Below are 18,876 nucleotides of genomic sequence, written 5' to 3'. Positions count from 1 at the left end.
TTGTGCTTAGCAACACACTGGGTTCTTGGCACATTAGTTATAGTGACATAATGGATGCTGACTGTGACAAAATAGTGAACATTAAGTTCTGTGTTAAGTACGGAAAACCCCTAGTGAAACATGGACAATGATTATGCAAGCATATCCAGGCAAGCCACTTTCAAGAAGTCATGTTTTCGAGAGCACAAAAGGTTACGTAAAAGCAGAGATTCAGTGCAAGACAGTCCCAGAGCTGGTCACCTATCTACAGCACATGCCGATGCAAACATGAAGCATGTAAGGCAGTTATTGCAAGAAGACCTTCATGTAATTGTGCGTGCAATGTCAGAATTTAATTTGAGTCATGATGTGGGTTATAAGATGTTATGCGAAGACTTAGTGAAATAGAAATTTAATGCAAAACTCACCCCTCACACACTAACAGATAAACAGCAAATGGAAAGATTAAGAATCTCTGCTGAACTACTGAACAGATCCAGACACGATTCCTCATTTCTGTCAAAAATTATTTCTGGGGATGAAAGATGCTGCTGCCAGCATGACCCTCACACAAAGCGTGAACGTGCTGAAGGGTGAAGTCCTGAATCACCAGCCTCAAAAAATGTAAAATGACAATCTTCAAAAACAAAGACAATGTTGATCGTATTCTTTGATAGGGATTAGTTCATCATGAGTATGTTCCTCCAGGCCAGACAGTGAACCAAACACTTTACATTGAAGTCTTGAAACACTCGCGACAATCAAGTCAATGTTGCTGCCCTGATTTGTGGCATTCTAAGGACTGATTCTTATTGCTTGACAATGCAAAACCCCATACTGCTGTATCTGTTAGCAAGTATCTGGCCAGACATTCTGTTATTGCTTACCCACATTCGCCATATCCGTCTGACCTCACGCATTGTGATTTTTTCTTGTTTCCATGAGTGAGAAGGTGACTGGAAAGAAAGCTTCATCAAGATATTGCAGACATCCAATGGACTATGACAAATGAGCTTATAAACTTCACAGCTCGCTTCCAAGTTCTCCAGGAACATTGGCAACTGTGTACAGATAGCCAAGGAGACTACTTTGATAGGAGCTAGGATCATTACTTGATAAGTGCAATTTTCTAATTAAAAAAGCTGCCCTGGGACTTTCCTGACAAAGGGAGTAGAATTCCTGCAGTTTCCCTAAACTGCCTACAACAAATGTCCGAAAAGTTTCTTTGAAAGACACAACTGATTTTCCTCTCCATTCTTTCCCCTGTTGGAACAAGTGTTTTATCTCTAATGTCCTCATTGACAATGGGGTTTTAAATCCCAAGTTTGTTTCCTTCCTGGCAGCAGTGCCACGTCAGGGTTTTTTGTCGAACATAATGAATGTACAACATATTGTGATAAATGCAGGGGGTTACATGTGTTGAGTAGGAGATGAAATTTTGTTGGAATTTATGGTGACAATTTGAATTAAATGTCTGAGACATAGCTTCCAAACTTGAGAAGAGGCTGTCAGTAATCAAGTAATCACATGGCAAATGTAGAGGGGGGGAGGGGGGGGGGGGGGAAGGAGAGGGGGTGGTTCGAGAGACCTCATCAAGAAAATTTTAAATTAGAAGTCTGATTTAGGCCTTTAACTGCTACATTTCAGACACCCCCTAAATAAAGAAGATCCTTTTTGGTGTTACGTGCATAACGAAAAATTTTGTCATCTCTCAGTATAACTTATCTTAAAGTAAGCTCTGGTGATTAAATCATTTGTAGGCAGGTTTACTACGTACTCATGAAGGAAATCCTGAGTATCTACAAGGTGTACAACTTTGCTTCCACTGTTTTTTCTCCAACATTTAAGGCTTTAATGAAACAAATTGGTTACACATCTATCATTCAAAATATTTTCCATCGCTGGCCACTTTCTCCCATCTTTCGGGCATTGTATGAATCCCACGTCGAAAAAATTGTTCATCTTTTGAACTGATCCACGAATCGATCCAATTTGTGACTTCTTCATAAGATCGGAAATGTTGGTCAGCCAGGCCATGTGCCATTGATCTAAAAGGTTATGGCCATCAGAAGTGTTGGTCAGCCAGGCCATGTGCCATTGATCTAAACAGGTGATAGTCAGAGGGAGCAATGTCTGGAGAATTCAGAGGGGGCAATGTCTGGAGAATACAGCAGGTGGGGTAGGACTTCCCATTTTAACGTTTCCAAGTACATTTTGACCACTTTTGCAATGTGGGGTCAAGCGTTGTCATGCTGCAAAATCACCTTATTGTGCCCCTTGCTGTATTGCGGCCGTTTGCTTTTAATGCTCTGCTCAAACGCATTAATTGCATTCGATAACAAGCACCTGTTATTGTTTCACTTGGTTTTAACACCTCATAGTACATGACCGCTTTGGTCCCACCAAATGCAGAGCAAGATCTTGGAGCCGTGAATATTCGGTTTGGCCGTTGACATGGAAGCATGGCTGGGATATCCCCATGATTTTGTGCATTTAGGGTTATCGTAATGAACCCATTTTTCATCCCTGGTCACAATGCGATGCAGAAATCCCTTCCGTTTTGCCCTCTGAAGCAACTGTTCACAAACACAGAAATGCCGTTCAACGTCTCTTGGTTTCAGCTCACACGGGACCCAAGTTCCTTCTTTCTGAAGCATGCCCACAGCCTTGAGACATTTTGAAATGGCTTGCTGTGTCACTCCCATTAATTGTGCCAATTCTTCTTGAGTTTGACGCAAGTCTTCACTCAGCAAAGTCTCCAATTCTGCATCTTCGAAAACATTATCCCCTCCACCACTATGCCGGTCTACGACGTTAAAATCAGAATTCTTGAAGTGTTGAAACCACCCATGACACATTCTTTCACTAATAGCATCCTTACCATACATACCTGAGAGCATTCAATGACTCAGCCACTGTTTTCTTCATACTGAAACAAAACAGTAACACCTCCCGCAAATGACGAGAATTAGGCTCTTAAACTGATATTTTCAATCAAGAACAACTTTATGATGCAGGCACAAATCAACTAATGTATGTACGAGGTTATGTTGACTGAGGTCCATGCTAAGTGCCTGATGTCTGCAATCTGTTTCTTTCAACTGCTACTTACCGTTGTTGCCACCTATCGGCAAATGGCAGAAGCAAAGTTATACACCTTGTATAAAATATTTTAGTAACGTATGATTTGTAAAATGTAAACAGTACCTCTTCTGATTTTTTTTTTAAACATCAAATTGGAATATGTCTATTACTGTAATTTCTTAGTAACTTCCTGTAACTCTGTAATTGAGGTGATAAAGCCATACAATTATGGACAATCTGTAATAGGTGGCAGTTCTACCATGATGATAAAATGAAATAAAATTAAATCTGGTCTCAGATTAATGATACATGGTTGTGAGTTCTGAAGAAGTTTATCATTTTCTTGTTAACAATCAAATTTCAACCTATCATATGTGACTTACTGTGCTGCTTTCGTGTCCTAAATTTATGATTATATTTCAGTCATGGTCATCTTTAAGTTATTCTAACAGCATCAGCTGTAATCTACGTGATAGACTACAATGGTTTTATTTTTGAAAATATAATGTAATGGAGTGTAGCCATGTATGGAAGTGAAACATGGACAGTAAATAGTTTGGACAAGAAGAGAATAGAAGCTTTTGAAATGTGGTGCTACAGAAGAATGCTGAAGATTAGATGGGTAGATCACATAACTAATGAGGAAGTATTGAATAGGATTGGGGAGAAGAGAAGTTTGTGGCACAACTTGACCAGAAGAAGGGATCGGTTGGTAGGACATGTTCTGAGGCATCAAGGGATCACTAATTTAGTATTGGAGGCCAGCGTGGAGGGTAAAAATCGTAGGGGGAGACCAAGAGATGAATACACTAAGCAGATTCAGAAGGATGTAGGTTGCAGTAGGTACTGGGAGATGAAGAAGCTTGCACAGGATAGAGTAGCATGGAGAGCTGCATCAAACCAGTCTCAGGACTGAAGAGCACAACAACAACAACAACAATGTAATGGGATAGATAAAAAAATCTACTCACTAAGCAGCAGCCGAACACATACAAAAAAGTATTTATGTTTGCAAGCTTCTGGAATCAGTGGCTCCTTTTTGTGGCTGAAGAGTTGAAGCAGAAGGAAGAGGGGTGAGGTTCAGGAAAAAGGGTAGGGTTCGGAAAAGTTGTCTGATCTGTGGGTCAGATGAGACTTACCGGATGGGATGAGAAGGAAAGACTAATTGTTGGGGACTGCACAGTTGAAATTAGACTTGCTGCACCTGGTGCTAAGAAACATTCATAGTTTTGTGTTGTGCCAGCCAAGAAATATGTTGACAGTGTTTTTATGATGGTACGTGCAAATAAAGATTAATGATTTTTTCTAAAACTGAGCAGACTGAAGAACAAAATCATTAAAAAAACTTAAAAGACACAGGTTTGATAGAAAAGATGGGAAAGATGAGTTTCACCCAAAGGAACTAATGAAAATTAAGAATTTAACATTCTACCAGCAACAGAGTCATTAGTAATTGGATGGATAAAAAATCTACTCACCAAGTGGCAGCAAGAGACCACGCAGATAAAAGTATTAAAATTTGCAAGCTTTTGGAGTCAGACAGAAAGATTGAAAGGTATGGAAGAGGGGTGTAGGAAAAGATCTAGTTTCAGCATTTCTTCATAGTAACTATTCCTTTCTTCACTTCCTTTTAGATTTCTATATCCTTAATTTTCTGATCTGTCTACCCCCCCCCCCCTCCCCCTCCTCTACCACATACAATGCACTTAGCTTTCTGCTCTTACCATCTCATGTGTGATGTTTTGTCAGTAATCTCAGTTTAGTGAGTCACCCCATCTTCCACCTTTAACCTTTCATGTTTTCACATCATGTCCAGCACATTCCCCAACAATCACTTTCCTTCTCATCACAACTGGTAAGTCTTTTTGACCTGGGTTTCTGGGCAACTCTTCCATACTCTCCCCATTTCCTAAACCTCACAAGTCCTTTTCCTTCACATCTCTTCCTTACCCTTCAACCATTCGGCTGAAGATGGAGCCCCTAGCTCCAAAAGCTTGCAAATGCAAATTTTAATACCTTTATATGTACATTCTCCTGTCACCAATTGGTAAGTACTTTTTTTTATCTTTCCAATTACATTATTTTTCAAAAATTGATTCTTTTCATTGATAAACTTAACTCATCACATCCAAGCTCACAAATCAGAACTCACAGCTTCAGATAATTACTGTCTGTTGTTGCCAAAGCACAATGTATAAATGTCAGTCCACTTGCAGCTTTTGAATAGTGTAGTGGACACATGTAGCCTGTTACCGTGTGCTGCTGGCAGCCCATTTAACTGTCACCACCCAAGCTGGGAAAAGCACATGCTGTTTATGTGCAACTGACACCTGATGTGTCAAAGCTGTAGCATCATATGACAAATGCAAATAACAAGTACTTTCAACAAATGTACAGAAGTTGAAGACAATCTTGGATTGAATAATACTGAAGAAGGAAAATTGCCTGGATATTGTTTTTAAGGAATTAATCCTGAATTTAACTGAAATGATGATGTTGTTTTGCTCTTCAGTCCAGAGACTGGTTTGCTGTAGCTCTCCATGCTACTCTATCCTGTGCAAGCTTCTTCATCTCCCAGTACTTACTGCAACCTACATCATTCTGAATCTGCTTAGTGTATTCATCTCTTGGTCTCCCTCTACGATTTTTACCCTCCACGCTGCCCTCCTATACTAAATTGGTGATCCCTTGATGCCTCAGAATATGCCCTACCAACTGATCCCTTCTTCTAGTCAAGATGCACCACAAATTTCTCTTCTCTCCAATTCTATTCAATACCTCCTCATTAGTTATGTGATCTACCCATCTAATCTTCAGCACTCTTCTGTAGCAGCACATTTTGAAAGCTTCTATTCTCTTCTTGTCTAAACTATTTATTGTCCAAGTTTCACTTCTATACATGGCTACACTCCATACAAATACTTTCAGAAACAACTTCCTGACACTTAAATCTATACTCTATGTTAACAAATTTCTCTTCTTGAGAAACGCTTTCCTTGCCATTGCCAGTCTACATTTTATATATTATCAGTTATTTGCTCGCCAAATAGCAAAACTCCTTTACTACTTTAAGTGTCTCATTTTCTAATCTAATTCCCAGAGCATCACCTGATTTAATTCGATTACAGTCCATTATCCTTGTTTTGCTTTTGTTGATGTTCATCTTATATCCTCCTTTTAAGACACTGTCCATTCTGTTCAGCTGCTCTTCCAGGTCCTTTGCTGTCTCTGACACAATTACAATGTCATCGGCAAACCTCAAAGTTTTATTTCTTCTTCATGGATTTTAATTCTTACTCTGAATTTTTCTTTTGTTTCCTTTACTGATTGCTCAATATACAGATTGAATAACATTGGTGATAGGCTACAACCCTGTCTCACTCCCTTCAAACCACTGCTTCCCTTTCATGCCCCTCGACTCTTACAACTGCCAACTGGTTTCTGTACAAATTGTAAATAGCCTTTCGCTCTCTGTATTTCACCCCTGCCACCTTCAGAATTTGAAAGAGAGTACTCCAGTCAACATTGTCAAAAGCTTTCTCTCTAAGTCTACAAACACGAGAAACGTAGGTTTGCCTGAAATGGTATAGAGAGAAATCAGCATTACCAGATGGGAATTTGCCACTATTCCTGGATATTAGTGTCATAGATTTAAAGCACACACACATGTTCAAGAAAAAATGGTTAAAAGAAATGAAAGAAAACATAAAGAAGTTGGGAGGAGGTTGCTGTGCTCTTCATTCTGGACACTGGTTTGAAGCAGTTCACTGCATTAGCGGGTCTTGAGCAAGTCTCTGCCTCTGCATAACTATGGTAACCTGCACCCATTTGAACCTCTTTGTTGTATTCAAGCCTTCGTGTCCTCTTCAAGTTTAATGCCCAATGCTTCGATATTTTGCTAAATTAGCTATTCTTTGATGTCCTAGGATTTGTCCTATCAACCTGTTCCTTCTTTTGATCAAGATGTGGCATAAGTTTCTTTTCTCCACAAATCCATTCAATATCTCTTCATTTGTTATCCCGTCTATCCATCTAATCTTTAGCATTCTTCTGTGCCACCACATTTCAAAAGCTTCTATTTTCTTATTGTCCCTACTGTTCAGTGTACATGCTTCACTTTCATATAATGTTACTTCTCAAAACTTAAACTGATATTCCGTGGTAACTAATTTCTGTTCTTCAGAAATGCTCTTCTTGCTCTTGCCACTCTCCATTTTATACACCCTCTACTTAGACCATCGACAACTATTCTGCTGTAAAAATAGCCCCCACCCCCCACTCTCTCTCTCTCTCTCTCTCTCTCTCTCTCTCTCTCTCTCTCTCGCACACACACACACACACACACACACACACACACACACACACACACTTACCCAAATTTAATTCCCTTCCTGAATTTCTCCTTGGCTTCCTTGACAACTTGCTGAATGTACAGACTGAATAACATCTGGGATAGATAACAAGCCCCACTCTCTTCTCCACCATTGCTCACAGCCTTCGACCCTTGTCACTGCCGTCTGGTTTTTGTACAAGTTGTAAACAGCCTCTTTTTCCCTGATACCTTCATAATTTCAAAGAGTGTAATCCAGTCCACATTGTCAAAAACTTTATTGAAACTTACAAATGTTATAAACACAGGTTTGCCTTTCTTCAACCTATCTCTAGGCTAAATAGTAGGCTCAGTATTGCCTCGTGTGTTCCTACATTTCTCAGGAACCCCTACTGATATAACATAAGATACAATTTTACTAATTTTTCAGTTCTTCGGTAAATAATTAGTGTCAGTATTTTCCAACCATTTTTTATTAAACTGATGCCTGCTTTGGAACTGGGGTTATTACATTCTATCTGAGGTCAGTGGGTGGTTTGCCTGCCTCATATCTTGCCTACCAGGTTCTCACAAAGATCTTAATTCTGAGGGAATATCATTAACTCCACAACTCTTATTTCGTCTTGGCCTTTCAGTCTTCAGTTATACTGTTCGGATGTCCCCCCCTTAAACCAACCAACCAATCTTCTTGCAGTGTCATATCTTCCATTTAATTTTCATCTACTTCCTTTCCCATAATATTATCTTCAAGTTCCTTTGCTTTATATATCCCATGTATATAATCACTCTCTCCTTCAGCCTTTCATTAGCACAGTACTGGACTGTCAGTTGGATACACAATCTTAACTATCTGTATATAGTCTGTAAATGTCATAGTGGTGCTCATTCGGTGCTGATTATTTGTCCAGGAGTGCGATCAAGGGGAAGATCAATTACAGAAAACAATACAAACACAGTGGCTAGTTTGAAAGTGTGTGTTTTCATAGGTGGTTTCTCCATATAGCAATTGCTATAGGACCCACACTATCAGGGACCCTGCAATTGCATTGTCTTTTTTTGAGGCAAAAGTACCAATTCCCAGTTTTGAATTTAAAATAATAACACTGTTTCAGACTACATACACATGACTGTTACATATTTTTGAAGCACTCAGAATAATTGATAACTGTGATAGAATTGTATTTTTGATCGTTTAAAAGAGTATATTTGTTGTAATTCTACTTTACTGAGCTACATTTTACATATTACTTAAAATGATTTATTGATATACGCATACCCAAAATGATGCTGGCCACAAAAAAAAAAAAAAAAAAAAAAAAAAAAAAAAAAAAAAAAAAAAAAAAAAAAAAAAAAAAAGCAGCAGCAGTAGTTGGATAACCACAATATCCCCAAAGTCTCACAGCTACTCATTTCGATTAAGGATAGTGACGATTTATCTCACTTAGTGATGTTTCGGTGATTTTGTTTTACATTCCTTTCACTAATTTTAAGTTAAATCACAGTGTGCAGGATACTCATTTATTATGTTTTGACCATTTATATTGAGATTTCATGCAAGTTTTAAGATTCATCCCATTCAAATATTCTATTGTGCTCATTCTCCAACTCATTTTCCAGCTTCCATGACTAAGCACAATACAGATCAGACTTTCCCAAGTGGTCTGTCATGACATTTTACTGCATGGCATTGTCCTACAGTATGCATTGTATGTGGACGACCCAATGGCTGCCACCGTAGTATGGTGCTATGGCATATCAAAGTGCACATACAAAATGATTTCATAATCCTATTTTCCTAGTGTCTGATGAACAGTACAATGAGTCATAAGAAAATGTGCCATTTTCAAAAGGTGAAACTCCCAAATCTACCAAGTTTAACAGAACTACATCCAATTATTCCTACTAAATCACTAAACTTGGTGTCCCTAGGTGCATCTGGCCCCTACCACAAGCTAGGGGTGGGGTAAAACATATAACTGCATTACGTAATATTTTTACTAGGTACCTTCACACATACATGTTTAAAGCAATGACTTCCACACCTATTATCAGCAGATTTACAAATAATTATTTACTGAAATTTGGGAAACCACTAGCAATATTAACTGATAACATTTCCAGCTTTACAAGCAGCAAGTGCAGTGATTTGTTGAAAGAACAACTGATACAATACATTCCAGTTTCACACTTCCACCCAGAAGCACGTTCAGCAATTGAGTATTTAATGAATTTAACAGTTTAATTAGGACATATGCTCCTCACAAGCTAAACAGAATATTTCGAACCACTTCAGCATGTAGTAAACATTCTTTCAGACGCCTCCACGGGATTCACACTGACTGATCTGATGTTTGGGAAGACTGAGATTGACAAATGGGTCAAGCCACTCCCAAAAGCACTCCAAAATAAAATATTGTTAGAAGAACAGGTCAGGCACACGTAAACAAGCTGTAACGCATGGGCATAAAAGAGAAGACAAATGTACGATAAAAGATTAGGGTGCTTCTGCCCTTTTCAAGTTGGAGAGGAGGTACTCTTATGCATGCTCCCTAAATCTTTCAAACTAAAGACACTAAACCATAAGTGGCAAGTACTGTATGCAGGGCCATTCACGATAATTAACATCCCACACCCTGAATGTCATCTTTCAGGTCAACCCAATTTAGGAAAAAATACAGGGATTATATCTTTGCAAAGATATATAAAGTTTCTGCAAGAACGCCAACAGGTTAGTATGTGATAAAAAATTTGTGGGAAAAAATTATCATTCTAAAAATTTGGGGATGCACATATTTATTCATGAACCATTACCATGATTTTATGTAAGAAACATAGTATAATTACTGAAATTGTCAGAGAATCATTACCAGAAAACAAAAAATGAATCTTTACATTCTTTTTCTGTTACCATTTCTAGATAGTCTCTTCTCTTGTTCTTATGAATGTTTGAGCTGTACAAACCTCTTGTTTTGTCCAAGAAAATGGAGCAGTATTTTTGTGTAATCTACATGCAAAATATTCAGTATAAATGTATAAGTGTTTTATGAATTAATTCATCATACACTCCTGGAAATGGAAAAAAGAACACATTGACACCGGTGTGTCAGACCCACCATACTTGCTCCGGACACTGCGAGAGGGCTGTACAAGCAATGATCACACGCACGGCACAGCGGACACACCAGGAACCGCGGTGTTGGCCGTCGAATGGAGCTAGCTGCGCAGCATTTGTGCACCGCCGCCGTCAGTGTCAGCCAGTTTGCCATGGCATACGGAGCTCCATCGCAGTCTTTAACACTGGTAGCATGCCGCGACAGCGTGGACGTGAACCGTATGTGCAGTTGACGGACTTTGAGCGAGGGCGTATAGTGGGCATGCGGGAGGCCGGGTGGACGTACCGCCGAATTGCTCAACACGTGGGGTGTGAGGTCTCCACAGTAAATCGATGTTGTCGCCAGTGGTCGGCGGAAGGTGCACGTGCCCGTCGACCTGGGACCGGACCGCAGCGACGCACGCATGCACGCCAAGACCGTAGGATCCTACGCAGTGCCGTAGGGGACCGCACCGCCACTTCCCAGCAAATTAGGGACACTGTTGCTCCTGGGGTATCGGCGAGGACCATTCGCAACTGTCTCCATGAAGCTGGGCTACGGTCCCGCACACCGTTAGGCCGTCTTCCGCTCACGCCCCAACATCGTGCAGCCCGCCTCCAGTGGTGTCGCGACAGGCGTGAATGGAGGGACGAATGGAGACGTGCCGTCTTCAGCGATGAGAGTCGCTTCTGCCTTGGTGCCAATGATGGTCGTATGCGTGTTTGGTGCCGTGCAGGTGAGCGCCACAATCAGGACTGCATACGACCGAGGCACACAGGGCCAACACCCGGCATCATGGTGTGGGGAGCGATCTCCTACACTGGCCGTACACCACTGGTGATCGTCGAGGGGACACTGAATAGTGCACGGTACATCCAAACCGTCATCGAACCCATCGTTCTACCATTCCTAGACCGGCAAGGGAACTTGCTGTTCCAACAGGACAATGCACGTCCGCATGTATCCCGTGCCACCCAACGTGCTCTAGAAGGTGTAAGTCAACTACCCTGGCCAGCAAGATCTCCGGATCTGTCCCCCATTGAGCATGTTTGGGACTGGATGAAGCGTCGTCTCACGCAGTCTGCACGTCCAGCACGAACGCTGGTCCAACTGAGGCGCCAGGTGGAAATGGCATGGCAAGCCGTTCCACAGGACTACATCCAGCATCTCTACGATCGTCTCCATGGGAGAATAGCAGCCTGCATTGCTGCGAAAGGTGGATATACACTGTACTAGTGCCGACATTGTGCATGCTCTGTTGCCTGTGTCTATGTGCCTGTGGTTCTGTCAGTGTGATCATGTGATGTATCTGACCCCAGGAATGTGTCAATAAAGTTTCCCCTTCCTGGGACAATGAATTCACGGTGTTCTTATTTCAATTTCCAGGAGTGTAGAATGCTGCAATCAGGGTCAGTTCTAAACCAAGGAGACTTAGCAATATTAATGTCCGATTCACCTCCAATATGGCTAACATGAGAATAAGAAGTGAAAAGAGTGGTGACATAACAGACCTTACAAGGATCACAAGAAACTAAAAGGAAAAAAGTTGAACTTTACAGAATTTACGGACACTTTTGACTCACCACAGCCTCGTAATATTAAGTAAAAATAACATTCCAATTAATAGTGCATGGTTTCCTTTTATATACAATGTTTTCCCTTGTAAGGTCATCCACAACCCTTTTTGTTATTTTATTATTATATGTGGCGACCTCACAGGGACTGTGCCTGGAACAATAGTCACATACTTCTATATGTTTGTAAAAAGACTGATTATTTATGTAATAATGGATGTAAATTTTCTTTCTGGTTGCATGCTAAAAAGAGAAGTGAAATAAAAGAAATAAGAGAAAGGAGTATAAGAAGGAAATAAGGTATTTGCAAAATTATAATACAAAGAATAAGTCGTATCTGAAACGGCAAATGAATAAGACGCCATCACACAAGCTAAGACGAAGGCTTGATATTTATTCACCTGTAGTCAGTCAAACAATGTGCAATTAAATGTAGTTTTTCCAGTAGCAACTTTCAGTAAAACATAGTATTCCACGTTGGCAATCTTGTGCTACACGAAACATTCCTGTAGAAAGTAGCAGCCATATTGATGTGCACAAATGCACACTAAAAATTTTCCAGTATATAAAGAATAATTACAACTCTCAGTAATATTTTCACAGTTGAACATCTGTTCAGCCACTAAAAATGGAGCTAACAAAAAGTGAACAAATTAATGCAAATATTTTAAATAACCAGACTCACAAAATATTAGGTTGGTGCATAAGTTCATAGCATTTTCTGTAAGTTTAATAAACACAACAGTTACATGTAAATGAGGCTTTAGTCTTCAATAATATATTCACTATTTACAACAGTCTGTAAATGCCGGGGTAACTTTTCGATTCTGCAACTGTAGAAATCTCATGGTTCTGACGTGAAGAACCCTTCAAGTCATGTTTGGAGCACATTTTCATCTGAAAGGGATGCCCCTTGAAGGTTGTTCAACAGAGGGCAGAAAAGGTGAAAACCTGTGGGTGTAAGATCAGGTGAACAAGGTGGGTGCAGAATAACTTCCCAACTCAACGTCTGTATATTGTTTTTTGTCAGTCTAGCAGAATGTAGACAGGTGTTATCATGGACTAGCATCACTTCATACAGTCTTCCTGGTCATTGTTCTTGGATTGCATCTGCAAGACATCTTAGTTGTTGACAATAAATGTCAGCAGTGATGGTAACAACTTGGGGAAGCAATTTGTAGTACACCACACTGTTGCTGTTCCAACAGGTGCATAACATAATCTCTTGTGAATAGGCACAGGACATTGTACAGGATTTGCTGCTTTGTTTGAGCTCAACCACTCCTTTCTTTTCCTTATGTTACCATAAAGACACCATTTCTCATCACCAATAACGATGCAGAATAGGAATGGTAGGCATTGTTCATGAGCCAATTGATGACGGGCAAGGAGAGATGCACATCTAGGCATCCACTGATTTTTGTGAATTTGGCTTAGAGCATGCAGAACCCATACATCCAATTATTGAAACTTATTGATTGCTTGCAAATGTTGTATGATGATGGAGTTATCACAGTTCACCACATGTTCTAGTTCTCAAGTACAATGAATTAATGTGTTTAAATGATCTTCATCAAAGCCTGAATGTCTTCCTGAACATGGAGAGTCACAAATGCAAAATGATTCTTCTTAAAATGAGAAACTATTTTCTTGCCATGCTCTGTCCAATGGCATTGTTCCCATGCACAGCTGAAATGTCTCTGACTGCCCCTACTGCTGTCACCCCTCTATTGAACTCAAACAGAAGAATATGTTGCAAATGTTCCGATTTCTCCCCTTGGCACTCCACTTTCTAGCATCCACAGCTCTACTCACTATCTCCAAATGACAAAATGACGCAACGTAAACTCGAATAGCTATAGTGAACTACAAGCAAAAAAGAAAATCAATAATTAAACCTATTCTGCAACTGGAACAGCAAAATGCGAAACAAAAACACTATGAGCTTATGCACCAACCTAATAGTAGATGAAAATGAATGCTCCAAAACTAGCTACAATAAAATAATATTTATTTTACACGACAGGTCTGTTTGAGCTTATTGCCATTATCAAGTGACGAATGGTTGAAAGTGATGACCATATTGCATCTACGGTAAATTTTTCCTGTCATGTCTTGGTAAGTATAATACTTTTTGTAGTTATGAAATACAAAAATTTAAGTTTCTATCAGATATTTTGACAGTAAAGAACTGTCAAGGTATCTGACAAAAACATATATTTTTACATTTCGTAACTACAAAAAGTATTACAATTACCACGACATGACAGAAAAAATTTACTACAGATGCTATAGGCTTGTTACTTCCAACTAGATGTTGCTTGATAATGGAAATAAAATGGTGTAAAATATTAAAAATCTTTTGCCTTATTGCAGCTAGTTTTGGAGCATTAATTTTCATTTTGTCTTATACTGACATGTACTATGCTGTTGGCCCAAGAGAACATAAACTAACAGCAAATATTGATGTGCTGATGCAAACAGTCAACACAGCACATCATCAGAATAATGACACCATTAATGGCAGTCACGATATGAGTTTGACAGAGAACATAAATGAGAGAATTTTGATAGGTAATATTCCAATGCAGACAGTAGCTGAATTACCACACCTGAAAGCATTTTTTCCCACAACAGTTATGAAAGGGATATTGCAGAATGACACGAAATTTCAGGCAGTCTGGTGTTGTGCAAATAGGGAATGTTTATGAGCCAAGCAGCATCATAATATTAGACAACATTGTATCAGTTGATACAAATAGCACGAATGGGGTGATGCATTTTCTGATCGATATGTTAGAAAAATTTCACAAAAATTTACAAATGTTGATCAAAATTCAATCAAAAATTTACAAATCTTAATCAAAAATTTACGAATATTGGTCAAAAATTCAAGCAGAAATTTTCGCAAATGTTAGAGAAACAAAACAAAACTGCAGCTACATTAGATGAGCTAACTGGGAATAAAGATGATCTGCACACTGTGCACGATAAATTAGAAAAAAACCTTAATGGCAGTTCCGACAGTTTGCAAAGATATTCCCGACAAGATACAAAACTGTTGGATGAAGTCGGATTTAAAGAGCTTGAACAAAAGCATGTTAGTACCAATGTAAAGGAATGGAATGATCAAGTAGGAGTAGGGGTGTTTGATACTGATACCAAAATTATACAAAGATTTGTAATACAGCACAGAACTTTTGTAGATGAGATAGAAAAGTTAACACCTTAGAAAGAAAGGAGAAATGTTGATAAAGTAGACACAGATATCAAAACTACAGGGCAAAAAATTCGTTCAGAACTGAACACTGATAGGATCAGTTGAAATGAATCAAACGAAGTTAACACAGGAGCCACGTCAGATGGTTTGCTAGGCAGATGAGAGGATCTCTCTCCCATGCAGATTCACAATATTAATGAGAGAAATTCTGGCACATATAATCAGTTGCCACTGTTAATGATGAATCAAACAAGTACCCAACACACCTTTTAATTATTTTATTAATTTCTTACAATGCCTAGAAATTTTGTTCCACCCAAACTCCCAAACTTCATTAGTTCACAGCACAACATGATTTATCGTTTAGCTTGAGCTGTAACAATTTATAATCAGTTTCAAGACAGTCTGTAGAATTTGGCACCAGGCAACTGTTAGTTCTACTGGCCAGTAATTACTTTGTTGGTAAAACCTAGGAACAGTGGTTACTCCCCCCACTTATTGAAAATATGACTAAGTTCACTTTTGTCACTTGGATAGTTTCAGCGTGCACATGGCTACAGTGATATTAGCCCAAAAAAGGGGAAGATGAAAGAACTTTTCGACTGTACTATTCTTCCAGCTACAATGTATGCAAAAACTGAGGTTTTCTTTAGCATTAAAGAGAACATGCTGTACATCATAATACAATGCTGATTATGACTACAATTTGACCTTTTCTTTGTACAGATATCACTGTGTGTGTGTGTGTGTGTGTGTGTGTGTGTGTGTGTCATCTGATTAAATGTACAGTTCAACATATGAATGTTGAGATATATCTGGATATTAGTGTTCCAATGTAAACATGGTTTTTCATGTTCTTATTTTCCTGATGCAGGAAAGCTTATCCAGGCCACCAGTCACAATATGAGTGCAGGCAACTGCCTGTAAACCACAATAATGCAAGCCAAACTGGGGTCAAATCAAAATACCACTCACTTACATGATCTGACAGTCTTGACACAACATGAGCTGTGGTCCACCCCCACCCTCTGCTGATTTTTTTTTTTTTACATTCAGTAAATGTTTTCAGAAGTGATAGCTAACATTATAGCTGTTTACGTATAAAATGAATCATTAAGTGAAGAAAAAAAATACACTTTGAGATGAATCCATTGCAACAATTTTTGACATATATTATTTTATTTTATATGAGATGTTAATCTGCAACTTGCTCTTAGAGCAGCATATATAAAGATAAACATTATAAGTTACTTAAGACTTGTATTTTCTCTGCATTTTCTCCTTTTACAGGTCACGTTTTCTGGGAGAGAACATTATAACTGGAAAAGCATAAGTATAAATTATTTCTGACTATATTTGTTGTGCACCAAGCCACTGTTTATAGGTTGGGAATAACAAATGTTTGGTCTCAACATATCGTAAATTTAAATAAATAATTAACGAATAATATACTACCAAAGCTTCAACTTGAATTCACACAAATATCAAATTCTAAAGTTTTAAAACAAAATCATCTGAAATGTAAGAAGTAAAGATTGTGCGAACCTTTTGAGTTGATGGAGGAGCAGAAACTGCAGAAGTTGTTACTGTCGTCACAGGTGCCCGGCTGGATGCTGCAGTTAACGTGATTTTGACAGGAGGTATACTAGCTGGGTACGATTCAGTCTTGGGAATGCATGATGTCTGTGACATCTGCTGTACTTTTTGGCTACGTTGTTGTTGTTGTTGCTGCTGCTGCTGCTGCAATGGTTGTGGTTGTGATGCCAGCTGTTGTGAATGCAGCTGATGTTCTTTTTGTTGTTGTTGTTGTTGTTGTTGTTGTAGCTGCTGCTGCTGCTGGTGGTGGTGGTGGTGGTGGTGGTGGTGGTGATGGTGGTTTTGTTGCTGAGATTGTTGCTTCTGCTCCTGTGTTGGTTGTTTTAGTTCCTGTGGCTGCTGCTGCCGCTGTAGTGCTGGTGAGGCTGGAGGTGGAGGTGGTTGTGATTGCAAATGCAGTAATGACTGTGACTGCTGCTGCTGCTGCTGCTGCTGCTGCTGGTGCTGTTGTTGTTGTTGTTGTTGTTGTTGTTGTTGCTGCTGCTGCTGCATCACACATGGCAGCGATTGCTGCAGTTGCACTTTTGGTAACTGTTGGTGGGTGGGAGACTGCAGTAATAAAATTGGTTGTTGCAGTTTCTGTGGCAGCGATTGCTCTTGTGTATGATGGTTTTGTCGTGTGCACGCGTCCACTGGCAACTTTGGCTGAGGAAGTGCTGATGATGGTGACTGTGCGACTGCAGAAACCTATATCATAACATAAACAATATTACTAGGACAATGTGTATTACGAAATGTACATCAATAATGCACACATAAAGGTAATGTAATGTAAACCTCACAGAAACTTAAGAAATATTATTAGCAGGAGAAGGCCAAGTCAATTAAGATTAAACCACTAACATTTTGATACACATACGAATCATGGACTCTCACGAGAACACTTGCCTATAAAAGTAAGTGTGTTGATGTGTACTTGAAGCTGCAATTTAGAATTTGTGCTAGACCAGGACTCGAACCTAGAGTACATAATATTCACAAGCAGCCACCCCACCATGAGGCAATTCAAGCACACTTCCTGGTCTGACTCTCACTGTCAATACCACTCAGTTTCTTTCCTATATGTCATACTGATCTGATTTGGTTTAGTTTTTCATCTAAAAACAAAGATGATGTGACTTACCAAACGAAAGCGCTGGCACGTCGATAGACACACAAACAAACACAAACATACACACAAAATTCTAGCTTTCGCAACCAACGGTTGCCTCGTCAGGAAAGAGGGAAGGAGAGGGAAAGACGAAAGGATTTGGGTTTTAAGGGAGAGGGTAAGGAGTCATTCGTGTAAAACATTCCCATTGTGGGTAAATTGACCAATGCTCTTTCCACCTTCTTCCCTTTCCAGTGGTAGTATTCTTGTCATGGGTGAACCTTTGTATATAAGTGTTTGGCTTAAAGGAGAAAAAAATTAGACACTGAAAATTTGGTTAAGTCCAGGGCACATGCTTGGATAAGCTGATAAAAATTTCAGTTCAGCATTTTTTGCACTCCTTGATTTTACCTGTAGGAAATAAAATTAGCTTATTTTTCGTACTTCAAATCCTTCTTTTCTCTCTGAAATTACCATCTAGGGTACTGCAACGCAAGTAAAATATTTATTTGGCAAAAATCAAATTCAGATTAACCTTAGTTTACACAACCACAATACATGATATAAAAATAAATTTCATGTAGACTTCACAATTTTGTTTAATGTTGAAGCGGGGTTATACACCATGGTGCAATGGCCATTAATAAGCTAACTACATTCATAATACAAGAAATCTCTGTGTATTGAAAAAGCAAATTAAAACTATGTCTTATTAGCCATTCCTACAAATTTATAGCTATATTTTGACACTGGAAATCCCTATTAGGTACTCAAGAAGGAAAAGTGTTTATTGTACATAGTCTTTGGTTCTTACAGTGTGCAAGTAAATGTTATTTTTTCGCATTTACAATTATTGAAGACTAAATAAAAGACAAAGGAAACTATTACACAAATATACATCACTATTGATA

The 18,876-nt window shown here is 39.1% G+C and overlaps 1 protein-coding gene across 3 annotated transcripts in view; it reads right to left on the bottom strand.

The window, feature by feature from the left end:
* The window catches only part of LOC126161650 (BRCA2-interacting transcriptional repressor EMSY-like), a 331,217-nt gene that overhangs the window by 218,681 nt on the left and 93,660 nt on the right, over positions 1 to 18,876 (bottom strand). For all 3 annotated transcript variants that reach the window (XM_049917638.1, XM_049917637.1, XM_049917636.1), the window contains exon 6: positions 16,825 to 17,562. In XM_049917638.1, the coding sequence (XP_049773595.1) occupies positions 16,825 to 17,562 (738 nt within the window). The remainder of the gene's footprint in view (positions 1 to 16,824; positions 17,563 to 18,876) is intronic.

This window comes from Schistocerca cancellata, chromosome 2 (assembly GCF_023864275.1).
Source record: "Schistocerca cancellata isolate TAMUIC-IGC-003103 chromosome 2, iqSchCanc2.1, whole genome shotgun sequence".
NCBI lineage: Eukaryota > Metazoa > Arthropoda > Insecta > Orthoptera > Acrididae > Schistocerca > Schistocerca cancellata.
Note: the sequence above shows the minus strand (reverse complement) of the source record. Positions and strands in the feature narration are given on the sequence as shown.